The 18584-nt window shown below is 32.2% G+C and overlaps 1 protein-coding gene across 2 annotated transcripts; it reads left to right on the top strand.

Annotated features, from left to right (window-relative positions):
• Positions 1-9632: 9632 nt before the first annotated feature.
• On the top strand, positions 9633-15366 carry LOC116130009 (TMV resistance protein N-like). Of its 2 annotated transcripts, none has more exons than XM_031415759.1 (5): positions 9633-10225; positions 11839-12845; positions 12973-13242; positions 13361-14437; positions 14539-15366. In XM_031415759.1, exons 2-5 carry the CDS (start codon positions 11865-11867, stop codon positions 15004-15006), a joined length of 2796 nt encoding a protein of 931 aa, XP_031271619.1. In that variant the 5' UTR covers positions 9633-10225; positions 11839-11864; the 3' UTR covers positions 15007-15366. The 2 variants fall into 2 exon arrangements, with proteins under 2 accessions (XP_031271619.1, XP_031271618.1); XM_031415758.1 differs by having other exon boundaries at positions 11750-12845.
• The last annotated feature ends 3218 nt before the right edge of the window (positions 15367-18584 follow it).

Here is an 18584-nt window from a genome sequence, read left to right as displayed (position 1 = left end):
AAAAAAAAAAAAAAGCGCCTCAACAGGCTACAACAACCTGCTACAAATATAATATTATTGGTATTACTGAATAATAATTATTTGGTATTTGGAATTAATTGATTCAAAGAGCAGATAATTATAACATTTAATACATATGTGTTATTACAATTGTATCTTTCAACATTTTTTGTTTGAGCATTAATATTTTTACCTCCTCTTTTTTTTTTTTTTTTATTATTATTATAATATTTTAATAGAATCTGCACTAAATGTAACTTTACGCTTAAATAATACTTTCACAATCTTATAGATTTAGAATGGAGCCAAATCACGTCGATCTTGTTACCTTGGTTGGTTTACACTTCGTGCTTTAACGTCAACCAACCGGGTTCAAGGTTTGACATCCTCTAAATAATATGGAGGAGAAGCTAATGGGTTTACATGGAATTGATGATTAACTAAAAAAGAGGTATTATAAAATACCTCATTTTTCATTTTACTATGATATTTTAAGAGAATCTGCTTTAGTTATGTCCTCCAACCTTTTTTTTTTTTTTTTGTTTTTGTTTTCAGCATTAATATTTTTTCCATTTTTTTTATATATGATGGTGAGGTTGAAAATTGATATACATTATTGACAGTCTAGTTGTAACTTTCTTTTTTTTTTAATTAAAGAAAAATAATAATGATAATAGTTAATTAGAGAAACATTTTTTTGGATTTACAAATATGTTATATTATCATAAATGAGATAATAATCTGAAATAATTTCTTAAATTTCTTCTAAATCAAATATATTAATGTACTAAAAAAATATTCCTAGTTAGCTTTAGATGCCAAAGAATTTGAACTAATATTTTGCTATATAAACAGTCCATTTCTCCATTTTTTTAATATTAAAAGTTCTATTCTTCTTATTAGTTTCTTCAATGTATTGGGATCATTCTTCTTTCATTTCAAGATGTCTCTTGCCAAAAGTTGAATAAATATGGATAGAACAGTTTTTGTGCCCTTCACTATTTTAATTTTTCAAAATCTTCGTCCTTCTTGTTCTTTTTTCTAGATCAATTTTCATGGTAATTCATGTTTTTATAATTTAGAGAAAATATTAAGTGGAAAAATGAGATACAAAATGAAGGGATTATTGCATATCATTTTCTTTTTGTTTCATGATAGGCTAGCAAGCTGTCGAAAGAATAAGCTCCTTTGGTATGATTACTCAAGGATTAATGTCAATATTCATGAAATATAATCTATCATATTAAAAGAGGATATGAATTCCACAAGGATTGTAATTAGAAAACTGCGATAAAATTTGTATACGAGCCATTGTTAGCAAACTAAAGCTAAATTATAAAATATCTATGGGCATATAGTAATTACGCAATGTGGAGGAATCATCAAGGGTATCTTGGCAATTTTGCTTGTCAACTCTGGTCTTCCATCCAAACTAACAGAAAAAATTCTTGGGAGTGGGTATATTGGTCTAAGTAGCTAATTGCTGAATTGGTGGGTGTCCCAACTTTGGTGGGTGTCCCAACTTTTTTGTGTTTAAACTTTTAGGGGGTGTCCACGGTAAAGTCATGCAAATAAAATTGACGTCAACTTACCTTGCTGCCTTGGGGGTTCATACCTTGTGGTTTGCAACTTGAGGTCCCAGGTTCAAGTGGTGTTGACACACCAAAAAATTAAAAAACCCAAAAAAGAATGGAGGAGATGAAGAAGAAGAGGAAGATTAAGAAAAATAGAGGTATTCTAAAATACCTGTTTTTTTTTTTTTTTTTATAACTTTTTATGTTTCAACATTAATATATTTTTCCATTTTTTTTATGCATGAATAGTGATGATGAGGATTGATATACATTTTTTGCACCCTTGTGTTTCAACATAATATGTTTTCCCTTTTTTTTTTTTTTTCTAATGTATGAATAGTGCTGGTGGGGATTGATACACATTGTTGACAAGTTAGTTGTAATTTCCTTTTCTTTTATTTTTTTAAGGAAAAATAATAATTATAATAGTTAATTATATAATATTTTTTTTTTTAACAACCAGAGTGTCCGGGTTAGCTTGCGTGCAACCTCCTACATAAATATGTTTTGGTTTTACAATACAATAAAACCTTTTGATAGTAATAATGATGGATCAAACTAATTTTATCATTACGAGAAGGTTATAATTAATAAATATATAGTTACAAAATCTTCATTTGAAAATTTACTTCCTTACAATTTTATTTTCTAAATTTTTTCTAATCCCCTCTTTTATTGATTGATATTCGTGCCAAATGAAAAAAAAAATTGTTATAAAATGAAATTATTGCATATCGTTTTATTTTGTAGGCTAGGCAAACATCAAAACATTAAGCTCCTTTGTATGAATTTGTTCTAAAATTTCCAAATAGACCAAAAGATTATAAAGTGAATTAACTCAATTAGAAATGAATAATGTGATAATAAATAAATAATGTACATGTATTAGATACAATTCTTATTTAATTTTGATTAACCTTCCATTTTCAAGGTGGGCAATGAAAATTGTTTATTTTGGGATAATAAATTTTTATATAAAACTAAAGTGTCAATCTTGATCTTTTAGTGGTTGATTTACATGTATTAGATACAATTCTTATTTAATTTGATTAATATTTTTTCCTTTTTTTTTTTTAATTTATGATGGTAACAATCAGGATTGATTTACAATATGTGTTGACAACCTAGTTGACTTAGAACTTCCTTTTTTTTTTTTTTTTTTTTTTTTTGAGAAAATAATAATAGTTAATAAAGAATTACATTTTTGGCTAAACAAATATATTTTATCTATCATAAATGAGATAAGAATTGAAATAATTTCCCCAGATTTCTTAAAATCAACTTTGCTAAATTAATTAATAACATTTCTAATTAGGCTATGATGCCAATGAATTTGACCAATTACTTTACTAGTAAATAGCACATTTGGTGGTCTTTTACGTATCAAATGTTATTATTCATCTCATTATTTATAATTATTTTCTCATTTACTATAATGCATTGATATTTTTTATTTTTTGGGTTCAAGATGACAATATCGAAGGATCAAACAAGATATAAGTCGAGTATTATCGATAACATTAAGAAATGATCTTAATTCAATAAGAGAGAACTAATATTTCAGATCAAGAAATCATGGTATAAAAAGAAATAATTTGAGTGTTGGTTTAATTAAGAAGTTTGTAAGAGAAACCAAAACAACAATAATGAATACAACAAATTTCTCTTTTGAATTAGTGATATAATATGATACTTGCCTTAATTAGCCTTAATTAATACTGTAATATTGATATCAAAATCTCTTGAGATGAGTTTAAAAGGGAGCCAAATGAGAAAAGTCTTGTCGATCTTCCCTGTTACCTTGGTGGCTTCATGCCTTGTGCGATTTGGCATCAAGTACCCGGGTTCAAGGTGTTTGAGGCAAAAACCTTAAAAAAAAAAAAAAAAACAAAAAAACAAAAAAAAAAAAAGGGCAAAAGGAAGATGATGGACGAAGAAAGCAGCCTAAGTTGGATCAAAAAGAGATATTCTAAAATACCTCCTTTTTTCATTTTTGGTTTTAGCATTAATATTTTTTTCCATACTTTATTTAATTTATGCTGGTGAGGGTGAGGATTGATATACATTATTGACAACCTAGCTATAACTTCCCTTTTTTTCTTTTTTTGTTAAGGAAAAATAATAATGATGATAGTTAATTAAATAAATATGTTTTTAGCTTTACAATTATGCTAAATTATCACAAATGAAATGAGAATTTGAAATAATTTCTCATAGTTCCTTTAAATCAAACGTAATGTACTAAAAAACTTGATTAGCTTTAGATGCCAATGAATTAGAACAACTAATGTATTTTGCTATATAAACAGTCCATTTTGTCATCTTTTTTATACAAAAAGTTGTATTCATCTTATTATTTTCTTTTGGGGGTGTTTAGATCATATAATGTTTTATTATAGGGGATATTATATTAACGAAAAGAAAGATCACCTAAAGATTACTGAGAATATTTATAAAATACATTTGGTTGGTTCGAATAAATTGGTGAATAATATATTTGGGTGGGAAGATAAATGGGTGGGTATATTATATAGATTACTAAATTGTCCTCTTTTTTAAATATTAATATAATAGTATTTTTTATTATTATTTTTTGAATCATTTATTTTAATCTTCTACATTTGAAATTTTGTTAAAACACCCCAGTTATATAAAACTTTAATTTATAGCAAAATCACCACCACCCACCCCAAGCCACCACCGGCAGCCAGCCACCACCACTGGTTGCCGTCGGCAATCAATGGAATGGTGCATGATTGGCCGTATATGGCCAACCGTGCACCGGCAAAGCCATTCAGGCCATAGATCACAAATTCATGGTCGAAAAATGACTAGATCTATGGCCATTTCACCGCCAAAGATGTGATTGTGCCATTTCCGGTCATGGATCACAGATCCATAGTCGAAAAAGGTCTTATTGGCACAAGATCGATCAGATCTCGCCGGTCATGCACCATTATGGCGATTGACGCCAGTGGACAGTGGTGGTGAGTCACAGCCGACAGTGGTCTTAGGTGGCTGGGGGTATTTTGTTAACTTTTAAATTTTTTTGTGGCTAGAGTGTTTTAGCTAATTTCTCAAATGTAGGAGAGTTGGCTAATTGTTATTTGGTAGACATTTGATGGCAATTATGTCCGAAATAGTTTTTAATTAAGGGCAAAATGGGTATAAAAATTAGATTACCCTGGTAATGTTTTAATCCCAAGGGTGGGGGAGGGTATCGGATTACCCCCCATATTATCAACAGTAAACACTATTTGTAATAAAAGATTTTTATAATATTTTATTACTTGCAAACTGAACACCAGAATCTTACAAAATAAACGAAGATTACCCTCGTTGTCTTTTATATATATATATATATTTCAAAATGACAAAATGCACCCCCAAAAACTTACAAATACACTCCCAACAGTTTACAAAAATAATAATTCAATCTCATTCCTACCCGAGTATCTAGACCTTAATTATGGTTCTAGTTCCAACGCTTCAGGAACCAGAACTGGACCCGGGAATTCTCGATTCTAATTTTCTAGAACCAGAATCGAACCCTAATGGGGCCAGTTTTGGTTCCTACCTGGAATTGGTGAGTGGATACTTGCCAATTCCGGTTCTATCCTTTACCCATGCTCACCTATACTTGTATCTGTTTTAAACATATTATCATTGTCCTAGTGGATGCTTTGATTGTATGCAAAACCATCGAGTAAAAAATTCCACTAATAAAAACAGAATTAACCAAAAGTGAGGCTCATGTGTTTTTCCTACATCTTGCTATTAAGTGAATTGGATCAACATAAAATTTATACTACTTATCTTTACAAATTATCATTTTTAATTTTCTTTTTATAATTATTGTAAAATATAATCTAATTAAGTTAGGATGAAAGGGCGAATGGTTATTGTACAATAAATTCAATGCATCAAAACTAATCCAATCCACAAAGATATTAATTCTAATCCATTAAAATGAATTTAAAGTTTGAAATATGCAATATAATCAATCTATTCGATGGAAAAGAATCTAAGGTTTCAATATGTTATAAAAAACACTCATACGAATTATAATAAAATTTTATGGTGCAATTATATAATTGGTTCAATTCATCCAATCTAATTCAATCTTAAATATATTTACAAATTAGTTTATTCTTATCACATCAATTTTCTATACTAAATTATATGCTAATTTTGTACGTATAATATACTCTATAACTATAATTATTAGAACCCAATATTATCAAATTTTAAGTATAAAGATGACACATATCTCTATCAATCTTTTTTGAAGTACTCAATGGAATTAATTATTAAACTGCATGCCAATACTAAATGGAAACTTGATGATGTTATTTACACAAAAAAATATTTATAAATTTTGAAACGTTTTAGAAACTAGGAGACTAGGAGTGCGTTTGGGATATGTCACTTAATAGTTAATTATTGAACTGGACCAACGAACTGTTTGGTAATTTTTTTTGAAAATCCCATTATCCAACCAGATTACTGTCTAATCTGGACCCTGTAGGGTTGGAGGTGACGCTAACGTACCACCTTTTACCAGCGATGGTTGATGGTAAAATCTCGAAACCCCTATATAATCTTTGGTTACTTCACTCCTTGTTGATAAAGAAAAAGATAAACGTCGGGTCTCTCTTTATTTTGAACTGCAAAAATTGGATCTCTCTTTTTCAGCTGGTGCGATAGGAATCTCAAGGGGCAAGCTCTAAGTTATTGATTTTGGGGAATCAGATTTAATTTTAGGATTCAAAAGTTTTTATTAGATTGAAGGATTTATTTAAGTTATTAATTCACTATTGGGTTTGAGCTTAAGAATATGAATCCATATAATATTATGTTTGTCTTTTAAATCTAGTATATAAACATGTTTTTCTCTTGTATGAGAGTGATAGCAAATTACTTTTAGGGGGACGTTTGGTTGGGGGTTATATGAGATTACTAAGATAATGTCATCTTATATTATTTGATTACTATGTTTAGTTGTCAAGTAATATAAGATTCTGGTAATCTTTCAATACCAAAAGTAGTTATTGTTGGTAATATTTGATGTAATTAATCTAATAACCTCCATTTTCTTAGGTATTGCAAGATTACTTGGTTATCTTATTTTTGTTACAATTTTATCCCTTATTAATAAATTTTTTTGGACAACAATGCCCTTATTTTAAAATCAATTTATATTGATACGCTGGATTTTCCGATTTTGCAGTGTGATCCCACTTTATTTGAACTGAATTAAAATTTAGTGTTTGATCCCCCTTTATTTGAACCGGATTTAGTTTTTGACTGATCGTCGTTAAATGGATATCTATTAATAGGTTAAAAGCCTTGAAGAGAAGAAATATACTTTTGCAATTATACTTATTAAATTATGCGGAGGAAAGTCTGCAAAAACGAGATGGTAACTATAGAGGATTTCATACTTGAATTTAGGATTATATTAGAATTCTTCGCATCAATAATGGATTGTTGCATTGATTATGCATTAGGATGTCATTTCAAAAGAATGCAAAGTTCGACAGGTTCCATTCGAGTCCTGATGAAAGTATGTACATTGTTGTTAGAGCTTGAAGATGAAGGCAAGAGAGTCACACTATGCTGCCTGAGTATGCCAAAAAGAAGACAATGACAGAAATGACAGAATGTTTTCTGTATTTTTCTATTGTATATTTTGTGTCTGTATAGTGCTTAATTTATACAGAGTTGGAAGAGTTAATCAAGGAAATACAATCAGTGCCTTAAAGCCCCGTAATCACACTAAATCAAGAACATAATATTTGTTATTTCAAAGTGAATATCAACATACCAAATAGTCTTCATCACTTCCCCTCAAGCTTGTGGTTTGTATATGTCGTAAACTACAAGTTTGCTCAGAAGATATGAATGTTGTCTACTGCATAATGATTTTGTAAAAATGTCTGCAGGCTGTTCTATAGTACAAATGTGCATGGCTTTGATTATACCCTCTTGAACTGTTTCTCCAACAAAATGACAATTGATCTCTATGTGCTTGGTTATTTCATGGAAAACTGGATTTGCTGCAATATCATTTACGGTATTGTTGTCGTAGTATAGGTTGACTGGCTCTTTTATTTTAACTTCTAGATCCCTTAGAAGTCCAAGGATCCATGTGGTTTTGGCCATGCATGGCTCTACACTCTGCTTCTGCTAATGAAAGAGAAATTGTCAACTGCTTTTTTGTTTTCCAAGAGATGAGCGATCCTCCAAGCTTGATGCAAAACTCGATGAGTGATTTTCTTGTCATAGAGCATGTGGCCCAATCTGAATCACAATAAGTTATTAAATCAAGATTCCCATCTCAGAAGCAAAAGAAGTCTTACCCTAGGGCATCCTTTCAAGTACTTTAGAACATTTACTGCTGCATCCATGTGAGATTGTTTTGGTTGATGCATAAATTGGCTGAGCATGTGAATTGCATAGCTAATATTTGACCATGTCATCGTAAGATAAATTAGACGACCCATGAGCCTTTGGTAATGTGAAGGGTCTTTAAGAGTTGGATCAACTTTTGAAAATGATACTTTATTATCGTATTCTTGAGAAGTCAGCTTGGAATTTTGTTCAACAGGAATAGCACTAGGTTTATAGGCTGATAAACCAAAGTCTAATATGAGCTTTAAGATGTGCTTGCGTTGACTCAAAGAAATACTAGCTGGAGATTTTGCAATTTCAATCCCCAACAAATATTTAGGCTCTCTTAGACCTTTGTTCTAGAAATGCTTATTGAGATGCTCTTTTACGGTTTTTATTGCCGCCTCAACAAAATTCTTAAAAGTACATGCCGTTAACAGATAGGCGTTGAAGTCATCTCACAAAACCTAAGACGTTTCGACTTTAGAATCTGATTCCTTGGGTCCACTTTAGAATCTGATTCCTTGGGTCCACTTTAAAAATTGAGACTCACACCTAAGGCTGTATTTGTTTTTATTATTTGGAATAGTATTTAAAAAAAAATAGAGTTAGGTTGTTATTACGAGGTAGGATTTAAAAATTACAAAACACCTATTATGTTTGTTAATTTACTAAACACCCTCAATTAATAAAAAGTTTATAAATTGATAAAAACATCCCCACCCATCTACATTTGCCAGATTTCGGCCACCATCGTCGGAAGGTGACGGGAATCTGGCGTAATGGTGCACGACCGGTTGGATTTGGTCGGTCGGTCGCAAAATGCCAGATTTACAACCAGATTTGGCCATCAACGATGACTAAAGATATCGCCGTCATTGACCACTAGATGTGGCCAAAGATCTGGCCGTCAATGTAGATCTTTGGCCGTGGATTTGACCTTTTTTTGCTAGATCTACGATGAATTTGGTCAGAAAAGGTTAGATCGATGCACTCCCGGTCAGATCGAATTGGTAATGCGTCATTACGCTAGATTCTGGCCACTTTTAAATGGTAGTGGCTAAAATCTGACAAATGTGAGTGGATGAGGTGTTTTTGTTAATTTATAAATATTTTTTATTGGGATTGTTTAGTTAAATTAACAAACTTATGAATGTTTAAAAATAATTGAATATAATAAGATTGAATTTTGAGGATAGGGAAATGCATTTTGGGTAGTACAGTAATAGAAGTAGGCAAAACAGGTAAAACAAACAAGCTTGAGAGCATCTTCAACGGTGTTCTTTATTTTGAAGAATATCTTTCTTATAAACAAAGAATATCTTCATTAATTTTAAAATATAAAGAACACAATTTTTATTCAAATCCAATACTCTTTAAATTTAATGAAAATGCTGATTATTTTTAAGAAGGAGATTTAATGAAAGAGAGAATTACTAAATAAAATACATAGTAATTTATAGTTTATTAATTAAAATTAGGATAGAGAGTGAATTTTGACTCTCTAAATATGAAGAGTCAAACTCACTCTCAAATTTATATTTTAAAGATAAAGAGTCTGTTGAACTCTTTGTTTTTATGGGTAAACTCTTTATGTGTCGTGTAAAAAGTTTTTAGATATGCTCTTAACAGTCTTATCATCATCCAACGGCATGATAGTGTACACGTGTACTGAAAAGTCTCTTCCTCTTTATACCAACTCTTAAGCTTCTGCCGTCGCATCACGATTGATAAATCCCGCTCCCTGAAGCATTTCTGTAACAATCAAGATCCAGCTGCTTCACGATGGCCATATTTTATCATCCATGGAAATACGATGTGTTCTTGAGTTTTAGAGGTGAAGACACTCGGAAGAATTTCACCGACCATCTGCGCACGGCGTTGGATCAAAAGGGCCTTAGAATATTTAGGGATCATGAAAGTATTGAGAGAGGGAGGGAAATTTCGTATGAGCTACTGAAAGCAATTGAAGATTCCATGATTAGGATCATAATTTTTTCAAGAAATTACGCCTCATCGACTTGGTGTTTGGATGAACTTGTAAAGATTGTTGATTGCTTAGACGTGGATAGGCATCGTCCAGTGGTGCCAGTTTTTTACGACATAAATCCGTCAGATGTACGGAGACAAACGGGAGATTTCAAGAAAGCTTTTGATAAACATGAAGAAGATTTTAGAGACAATGAGGAAAAGGTGCAAAAGTGGAGAAGTGCTATGAAAAAGGTAGCCAGTTTGTCTGGATGGCATTTGAAGGATAGGTACGTGATTTTCTTTGAAGGACAGATAATGATTTTTTTTTCTTTTAAGCTGATTTAAACCTGGGGTAAGGTGGTGTAGGAACAGTTTTTTTTTTTGTCCTCATTCTTTGATCATCCTCATAGTCTAAGACAACCATATAAGAAGACAGAGAAAGTGACAAATTAAACCACGCTATAAAATTTTCAAGATTGATTGCTTTTATTATTTGCAACAAAAGTTATTACTCCCTCTGGTTCTTTATCAAAGTCAAAATCGTTTTGACGTTTTCTGACCCACATCTTCATTCTCCACCCTGCCCCTCATCTCCTCTCTCCACCTTTTTCTCTACCCGCTCCACACTCCTCTCTGTCTCTCTCTTTATCTATCTCTTCCCCTCATCTCATCTCATCTCTTTCACAATTTCTCTCTCTTTATTTTAATATTTCACACGTGTTACAGCGGGGAAAACAAAATTTTCCCACCTGCAACGAGGAAAAAGCCAATTCTCTGTCATTTATATTGAAACGGAGGGAGTACAATATTTTTCATTGCGTTAATGAGTTATTTTGGGTTGGAATTGCAAATGAAATCTAACTTTTCAAAAGTTTTATATACCCTCGTTCATTCACTTTGTATCAGTGTGGAAGAGTTTGCAAATAGTGTTAGTATGTTTAGCATTATTCATATGATGTATATGCGTAGAAGATGGGTATAGAGCACTTTATTGGGTGCAAATAACCTCACTCCTAAACAAATATACAATGCATATTGTTATTGTTATCTCATTCCAATATAATTTATTGTCAAAATAGTGGGTGAGTGTCGAAAATGTGATGAAATATAAATTAAGCATGATACCATTTTGGTAACATACAAATTTGGACTGGTAAATGCTATCGTATTAGTTTGTAGCTGGTAGAGAACTTTTTGTGGGGTACCTACCATAATTATTAAGACTTCCCAACAGTAATAGATGTGGGAATTTAATTGAAAGAATTGCAATGGTTTTTGGAGCAAAATCATAATGATAGATTGTAATAAAGTGCATTAGCTAATTTTAATTTAATGCTTATAAGATTATATAATTGAGATTGAATGTTAGTTCACATATGTGATGTTTATTGAAAAGCATTCTAGTAAAGTTTTTGGTCTAAAATGTGGTATGACCCATAAACAGAGCTGTTAGAATTTAAATAGATAACAAAACTATTAATTCCTTTTTCTTCAATGTTGTATCAAATTTGAACTGATGATTACTAATTGATGCACCAAAAGGCTCATATAAAATGTAATCAACTGAGGGAACACGGGTGTTCTAACATCATATAAATGCAAAATGCAATTGATAGCTTGAATTCAGTTATTATTATGAATTGTTTGGAGTTAAGAATTAATTCTTGACTTAACTACTTATATTGACGCCATATCAAAAATTCTGTTTCTAATTACTAGCTTCAACACATATGATTTGTTATTAATTTGTTTCTATCCCCATGGTTTTCTGTCATTGTAACACTAGATTTTTCTTCTTTTTCAATCTGTAGGCATGAGTCAGAATTTATTCAGGATGTTGTGAAGAACATATTGAGTATGTTAAATCCTTGACGGTCTGTTATGCTTGAGGACATTGTAGGAATAGATTCTCGCCGGGAGAACCTGATGAAGCTTATAAGGCGTACGCCTGATGATGTTTGCATGATAGGAATCTTTAGAATGGGAGGGGTGGGCAAGACAACGATTGCAAGAGTTGTTTATGAGTTACTTTCTTATGAATCTGAAGGTCATAGTTTTCTTGCTAATGTTAGAGAAATTTCTAAAAATAGTGGTTTGGTTTCTTTACAAAAGCAACTTCTTTCCCAAATTCTAATGGAAACTCATTATAACATAAACGATGTATATGATGGAATAAGTGTAATAAGAAGTAGGCTACAACATAAGAAGGTTCTTGTCGTCATCGATGATGTTGATAATGTAAATCAACTGAACACGTTAGCTGGAAAACATCGTTGGTTTGGTTCGGGCAGTAGGATCATAATAACAACAAGAGACAAACATTTGTTGTTGACACATGGAGTGGATGAGTTATACAAAGTTGAGGAACTAAATGATGATGACGCACTTAAACTCTTTTGTTTGAAGGCCTTTAAGAGTTGTCATCCTCCGAAAGACTATGTGGAAATTTCCAAGTGTATTGTGAAATATGCTGGTGGTCTTCCATTAGCTCTCCAAGTTTTGGGTTCTCTTTTGTTTGCTAGAACTATGGATGAATGGAAAGGTGCTCTAGAAAGATTAAATAAAGATTTTGAAAAAGAAGTTCTAGATGTACTTCAAATAAGTTTTGATGGGTTGAAAGAAACAGAAAAGAAAATATTTCTTGATATTGCATGTTTCTTTGAAGGGGAACATATAGATTATGTTACAAAAATTTTGGATGGCTGTGGTTTTTACCCAAGTTTTGGAATACGTGTTCTTGTTGATAAATGTCTACTAACTATTTTAGACAACAACAAATTGTGGATGCATGATCTATTACAAGAAATGGGTAAACAAATTGTTAAGAGACAATCGATTGAGAAGCCTGGAAAACGGAGTAGATTGTGGGAGGAAGGAGATATCTATTATGTATTGACCAAAAACACGGTAAGTTATTCTGTAGAAAAGTGCAATTTCAGTTCATAATCTCTTTTAACCATTTAAACCTCTACACAATTCATCAACTCCTTATATTAAAGTTATTAAATAATCGTTTGCTTCTATTGTTTTTAAGGGAAGTGAAGTTGTTGAAGGCATAAAATTGGACCCTGAAGGAGAGTTGCATTTGAGTGCTAAAGCATTTTCAAAGTTGATCAATCTAAGATTGCTAAAAGTCAGCAATGTTCAACTTCCCGAAGGTCTCAAGTATCTTTCTAATGAGTTACGGTTGCTCGAATGGCATGGATATCCTTTAAAATCCTTGCCGTCAAATTTGCAAATGGATAGAATTGTTGAACTTAAAATGCGTTCTAGCAGCATTGAACAACTATGGCAGGGAATGAAGGTAAGATTTTCTATTTCAAATTTATACTTTATTGATAACATTATACACACATCCCTTGAGTAATGTGGTAAATTAATTGTAGGATTTTTTTTTTTTCTTTTTTGTTTGATTTTCATAGCCTTTACACCAGCTAAAATCCATCAATCTAAGTCTCTCCCAGAAGTTGAACAAGACACCAGATTTCACAGGGGTCCCAAATCTAGAGTATCTAATTCTTGAAGGATGCATAAAGTTGCGAGAGATTCACCCATCTGTGGTAGTCCACAAAAAGCTTATTCTGTTGAATCTGAAGGATTGCAAAAGTCTTACTACTCTTTCAAGTAAAATTAATATGGCATCTCTTAGAAAACTTATCCTTTCTGGTTGCTCAAAGTTAAAAGAGTTTCCACAGAATGTTGGACATATGGAATGTCTGTCAGAGCTGTTTTTAGATGGAACTGTGATTAAAGAACTGTCGTCCTCAGTTAAACGTTTGACTGGACTTGTTTTGCTGAATTTGAAAGATTGCAGTCAGCTTGAGAGTTTTTCAGGTGATCTAAATTATTTAAAAACTCTTAGAACTCTCAATCTCTTTGGTTGTTCTAAACTTGAAACTTTGCCAGAGAATTTGGGACAAGTAGAAAGTTTGGAAGAGCTTGATGTGAGTGGAACTGCTATAACGCAACCAGAGTCATCTATTTGTTTTATGGAAAATCTTAGAGCATTATCTTTTCGTGGATGCAAAGGAACAGCACCTAAACCATGGTGTTTGTGTTTATCCTCCAAGTTGATGCCAAGAAGTTATAAACATACCAGGACTTTGGTGTTGCCTTCTTTCTTGGGTTTGTGCTCTTTAACAAAATTGGATCTTAGTGACTGTAATCTTGGGGAAGGTTCAATCCCCAATGATTTTGGCAAATTGTTTTCATTAGAGGAGTTAAATCTAAGTAAAAACAATTTTGTTTTTCTACCAAGTATCAACCGTCTTCCTAAGCTTCAATGTCTTAAGTTGGAGGGTAGCAAGAGACTTCAATCTCTGCCGGAACTTCCACCCAATATTAATACGATTAGACTTGACGCTTGTCCTTCACTTGAAACATTATCAAATGGATTAGAATTTCGCAATTCGGAGTTTGCGGTGATTTCTTGCATGAATTGTTTAAAACTATCTGATTGCTGCAGCATGGGATTGTTAATGTTGAACCGATACCTTAAGGTTGCTCTCTCTCTCACTCTCTCTGTCTCTCTCACACACACATTATACATTATTCGACAATATGACCTTTTTATTTTTTTATTTATTTTTTTTTTTTGTAGGCAATGTCAAATCCAAGAATGGAGTTTAGCATTGTTGTTCCTGGAAATGAAGTTCCTAAATGGGTTAAGCAGAAGAGTGAGGATTCTTCAATTAGAATAACAAGGCCTTCACATGAGTATCCTAGAAAATTGGTGGGATATGTTGTGTGCTCTGTTTTTGTTGTTCATAAGCATCAACCTGCCCTTAGCGATGCTTTTGGCACGCATAAGCTTTTCTGCCATTTGAAAGCTGATGAAAAACCTTCTTCTACATCTCATTTTATTTATTTTGAAGATAAGTTCGGCAAGGCTGTGTCGGGCCATCTATGGTTACTCTATTTGTCTCGTCATGAATACCTTGATTTAGAGTGGCATAATGAATATAAACACATTGAGTTTTTATTTTCATCTCAGTGGGTGGCAGGATTGGAGGTGAAGAGGTGTGGGGTCTGTCCAATATATGAACAAGAATTGAAAGAGTTATGCTAGACAATGAACCAATATAGTAGCTCTGCTTTTGAGGATTTGAATGAGTATTTTGTAGGATTGAACTACAACTAAGCGAAGTCTAGCTGACCATGGAAGGGCTAAACCTAGTGGAAATGGCTATTATGATGAGGAACCCCTTACTACAAGATTTAAAGAATTTAAATTCTCTTGAAAGGGCAAAGTGTATTTTGGTGTTGGAAGCCCAAATTTTTAGAATGCTCGGAAGAAAAACTATATATAGACAAACAAATTGTGGCTATACTTTTAAACGTTGAGGAAGTGCAAGCTGCCACGACATCTTTCTTAAAAATTCTCTCAGGTTCTCCTTCAGCCTATTCTGCAAATCAAAAGTCTCAGTTGTCCAGGTATGTTGTGGCTCAACACTTTCTGTTATTGTTACTTTTTCTATTTTATTGACAGCTTTACGTGCTTTTATGGTATAGGAAAGGTAGGATAGAAGGAATGTTTTTATTTTTGAGAGGAAACATGTCAGTATCATTGATTTAAAAAGTACAAAAAGAGTAAACAAGCCGTTTACTTAAAAAAGAATCATAAATAGATCTATGCACTAAGGTGTAAAAAAGAATGTGATTGTTATGTGTCAAAAATTGCATATGCATTAACTTCAAAAGTTTTTAATCATACTAAATTGTGTTGAGGATGGTAAAAGAAAGAAAGAAATGTTAGCATATGATTAAATAATTGCATAGTTACATGCAAGGGACAAAGTGTGTGATAAACCACTCTCGCTTTAGCATGAAAAGGTTATCTCTTAGAAATGGACAAACAACTGCATTCTTCCTTGTGGTTAATGAAGTTATATACATTTGTGACTCTTTGTGAAAAGATAACATGATTGTTCATACTATATGTAAGTCAATGGACGGTTATGGACATTCATTCTAATATTCTCCTAGTACACTACATATCTTGAAATTGTTTGTGAAAATTCAGTGTTCAGGGTCCTTGCCTGTCACTACCAGCCTTACAGCGGTGTCAAGTTATTTTTAAGAAAAAGAGGTACTGCTATTTTGGTTTAGCCTCGTGGTTAGCTGTGGATTATACAACATATATATTCCAGATGTTGGCCCAACTATTTTGTATTTCTGACAAGACTAAATGATGTTATCGAATTCAATATGGACATGAATTGGTCTTTAAAAGGTATCTATAGGGTAGTTATCATGGGTCCATAAGGTATCTTTAAATTTTTCAAAAATTTAAATGAGTTTCTAATAATTTCTGAAGCATTTTCTATCTTGAAGGGCTGTAATAATATCCCTTAAAAAATATTGACAAATTTAAATACTAAAAGATTAGAACTTGAACCATAATAACTTTGCTTTTTAACTCGTTATGAAAGGGTTGGGCAGTAAGACTTCTCTTATTTTTTATTGCATAATAATTTGATGGCCATCCTCATCTTGTCTATTCTTGGTTGGTGCAGATAACCAGACTCCTTTAAACCTGTGTCTGAATATTGAATAAAATTTGGTATAGAGCAATAGATGCTACTGTCTTCCTCGTCTATTCTTGGTTGGTGCAGATAACCAGACTCCTTCAAACCTGTGTCTGAATATTGAATAAAATTTGGTATAGAGCAATAGATGCTACTGTCTCCATCCTGCCCATGGCGTGTATTCTTTTCCTTTGTATTTTAATCTCCCTCACTGTATTACTGAACCGAATCTATATGTATGTTATATACATGTTTATCAGAAAATCAAAACTAAAAAAATGAATGAGGTATTGATATAATCAATAAATTGAACTCAGTCAAATCAAACCGTCAAATTTAAGTAATTGAAGAACAAAACTAAGACAATCAAAGATCAAATTCATGACTCTAGATACATGTAAATACTACATGCTTTAGCCTAGTCAAATATATTTTTACTTTAGGTTGATGTCTTAGAACTTGATGAAATTTTCATTGTAATGATCAAACTCTTTTTTATTCTTTTGAATGAAAAAGAAAAGAATAGAAAATGGATGGTTAACTGACCTCCAGTTTACATCTGTGCATGTCAGTGGCTTGGAGAATATATCCACCATTGTACAAAAGTATATTTTTTTGTTCGTTTTTTTCTTTCAGAAAATGTGATGGCCTTGTTAGATTCAGATGATATTTATACTGGTTTCTTGATTATAGATGTCATTTTCAATCCAGAATGCTAGGTAACAATTTCAACTTAAAGATTGATTATTTTGTTAAGTTACCAAAAGTTATGGAAGTTGTAGCTTTATTGTTCTGCGGGCACACTCTTCCTCACTCTGCTCATTGTTTTGCAATTTTGTCAACCATCACTTTCTTGATAAGATGGACTAGTGAATGTAGTTAACAAACTTTTCATTGCAAAATATTCAACTGTCCTTGCATTGCATTTCAAATTTAATTGGATTAGTGCTAATGATTGTGAAATTTTTGTTTCTTCTGGCTTGCTACTGTATCAGGGGCAATGCTAGCCCCCTCCCTCAACCCTTTGATCACCCCATTACTATTTGGGAGGTGATCCAGTGATTGAGGTGCCGGGGGTTAACGTACCCCCCCAACATTTACCTATGCACATATGATTGTGAAACTTTCCAATTGAGTGCAAGATGATGTTCTCATGGACTAGAAAAAGATCAAATAGGTCTTTCTTTACCTTTGTTTTTCTTTTTGGTAGAAATAACATGTCAGCCAAATGCAAATTTGGTAGAAAGATTGAAAGAGAATTGAAAAGTGAGATGAGAATCTTGTCTATGGACCCGTTTCTATCCATACTAGATATTAGAGCTTGGTTATTTGACCATGGTTCAAGGGTTTTAACATAGCATTTCACTATTTATATGACAGAGACATGAGGTTGCACATGAAGTTGGGAATATTCAGAGTTTGTAAAGGTACTTAAACATTTAATTATTTGCTTTAGCTTGGTTGAAATTGTTTGTACAGTTCAATATAATGCACCGGGCTTATCTAATACATGATTATTTGTTCAATTTAGTTTATCAGATTTGATATTAGATTGTCCTGCAAGTTTCTCTAGACTGATTACAAAGGACCGTTAACTTTTCTCTTTGACAATTAGATCATCCAGTATGAATTATTTGCATAAAGTTAGTGTTGAAAAGAAGCTTATTAAATTGTGAAAGATAGGTCGACCAATCCATCAAAGAATTATACGGTCTGGGGAGCTTTTAAAAGTGGGTCCATTACAAAGAGAATGAAAGATGTTGTTCTGAATCTTTTATAACAGTTGTGCTCATTTGTAGTTTGATTAGATTTTGACCAAATACAATTCTTATATCGACAATTAGTCCTATACTTCTTATAAAACAAAAAACAAAAACAAGAGCCAAATGTATCACTTAGCCTTGACCATCAGTCATTGTTAAAGTCTCATCACGTTAATAAGTCAAAGTGAACTTGAGCAAACCTCTTGCATCCGAGTCAACATTTTCAACGAGTGGTCGAATTGTTGAAGACAGAAGATGTTCTTTAACCGATGAGATGATTGAAGTGATAACGTGTTTACGAGATTGGACTCATGCAGTAAGAAGCCTACAACAGCACCCTAAAGATCTCGAACTAC

This window comes from Pistacia vera, unplaced genomic scaffold (assembly GCF_008641045.1).
Source record: "Pistacia vera cultivar Batoury unplaced genomic scaffold, PisVer_v2 Contig217, whole genome shotgun sequence".
NCBI classification, from domain to species: Eukaryota; Viridiplantae; Streptophyta; class Magnoliopsida; order Sapindales; family Anacardiaceae; genus Pistacia; species Pistacia vera.
Note: the sequence above shows the minus strand (reverse complement) of the source record. Positions and strands in the feature narration are given on the sequence as shown.